General features: G+C 35.7%; 1 protein-coding gene across 2 annotated transcripts in view; it reads left to right on the forward strand.

Annotated features, from left to right (window-relative positions):
* The window catches only part of LOC107575755 (BOLA class I histocompatibility antigen, alpha chain BL3-7-like), a 14,137-nt gene extending 12,585 nt beyond the window's left edge, over window positions 1-1,552 (forward strand). The window contains exons 5-8 of one of the 2 annotated variants that reach the window (XM_016262090.1): window positions 546-653; window positions 741-758; window positions 1,002-1,055; window positions 1,145-1,552. In XM_016262090.1, the coding sequence (XP_016117576.1) occupies window positions 546-653; window positions 741-758; window positions 1,002-1,051 (176 nt within the window). In that variant the 3' untranslated portion in view covers window positions 1,052-1,055; window positions 1,145-1,552. The remainder of the gene's footprint in view (window positions 1-545; window positions 654-740; window positions 759-1,001; window positions 1,056-1,144) is intronic. The other variant, XM_016262091.1, reaches the window with a different exon arrangement.
* Window positions 1,553-1,652: the final 100 nt, after the last annotated feature.

Here is a 1,652-nt window from a genome sequence, read left to right on the forward strand (position 1 = left end):
GTAAATACAACTTAACCACTGATTTCTAGTCGTGTCCTCTTTTGGAAGACCAAACAAAGTAGTTTCGCTTTCACAACGAAACACACAGCGTCTTCACAACATGGCGGCAGCGGTGGCAGCAACAATAAAGTTAAGCCTTCTTTCTTTGCGTGAACATTTGGGCGGCGTTATGCTAATCTTCCCACATAGTGAGGTAGATATGTGGGGGCGTGTTAGAACGAGCCGTTTTAGGGGGGCGTGGCTGAGTCTTAACTTTTATAAAGAATATCTCTATGGGTTTGAGACTTTAGTCTTTGCAACTTTAGGGATCTTATCTATTCACGAACAGCTTGTAGCACTCCAAAGAGAAAGGAAAACTTGAAATCGCATCATATGACCCCTTTAATGGAAATAATTTGCTATTGCCAGTCTCTGATTAGTCTGTGTTAATGTACTGCAGATATCACAGTCATAGATGTTGTTTTTGTATCTGCTGAAATCTGAAACCTGTACCAATTTCTAAGATTGTCAGAGTCTTTAATAACCTGATGTTTTCATTTGATCAGATTCTTCAGCTTCTGTCCCCATCGGCATCATTCTTGGTGCTGCTGCTGGTGTCCTCCTGTTGATTGTCTCTGGTGTTGCTGGGTATAAGGTCTATCAGAAAAAGAAAGGTGAGAGAGACTCAGACTATTGACTACACTGTATGTTTTACACATTTGAGTGCTAATATTTCATCTTTGTGGATTTCTGTTTTTCAGGCTTTAAACCTGTCAATGGTAAGTTTTTCATAATCTCCATCTCATATTTATTAATAACAGATGGGCTCTGTCATTCATGATATGGTTAATAGTAATATGTTTATATTCATAAATTGTTGGTAATGTAAAATCAAAGAGTAAGTCGAAGTATATGCATAGTTCTACAATATCTTTCTTTCAATAAATCTAATAAAAAAGAAATTGTGCAACTGTGTGGTGTAGCTGTACTGTCATGATAATTGTAATTTGTGTTTTCTCTAGCTTCTGATGATGGTTCAAACAGCTCAGCTCATTCAGATCCAAAACCATAAAGATGTAAGTGTATTATTATTATTATTATTCATTAGTGCAACTGTTTCACAACTGTTAGTGCAATTAAATGTAACATGTTTTTGCCATTTTAGGAGACCAGATGAGTGCAAGAGATGAAGTAAAAATGATGCTTATCCTGCTGTCCATCGTGCTTATAACACACAAACACACACATTCTCTCACACACACACACACACACGGGATCATAGATTTCAGTGACAGGATTGATTTATATTAGGGTTCAACATTAATTACATCTGCAAAGTTTTTGTTTCATCACACTTTATGCTCATCTTCTGTTTTTCTTTAATTGTTTGAACTTGTTCATTTTAAGATGACACGTTGATCTCAGAACTTAATTGTAAAATGTATATATTTCTCTTTGCTGACAAAACCAGAGAAAACCAAGAATGCAAATAATTGATTTGCAAGTTTGATCAATTTGCAGGATTTGTGATATCAGTACTGACTGTGAAAAAAGAGAAACTTGTGAATGTGTTTGTAGTCAGTCAGAGTATATTATAGCAGTCACATGAGATGAGACTATTTCTGTGAGAAATAAAATATGAAATAAATCAGGGGAAGGCTAACAAGTCATGG

This window comes from Sinocyclocheilus grahami, unplaced genomic scaffold (assembly GCF_001515645.1).
Source record: "Sinocyclocheilus grahami isolate Dianchi unplaced genomic scaffold, SAMN03320097.WGS_v1.1 scaffold2868.1, whole genome shotgun sequence".
In the NCBI taxonomy this organism is placed as follows: Eukaryota; Metazoa; Chordata; class Actinopteri; order Cypriniformes; family Cyprinidae; genus Sinocyclocheilus; species Sinocyclocheilus grahami.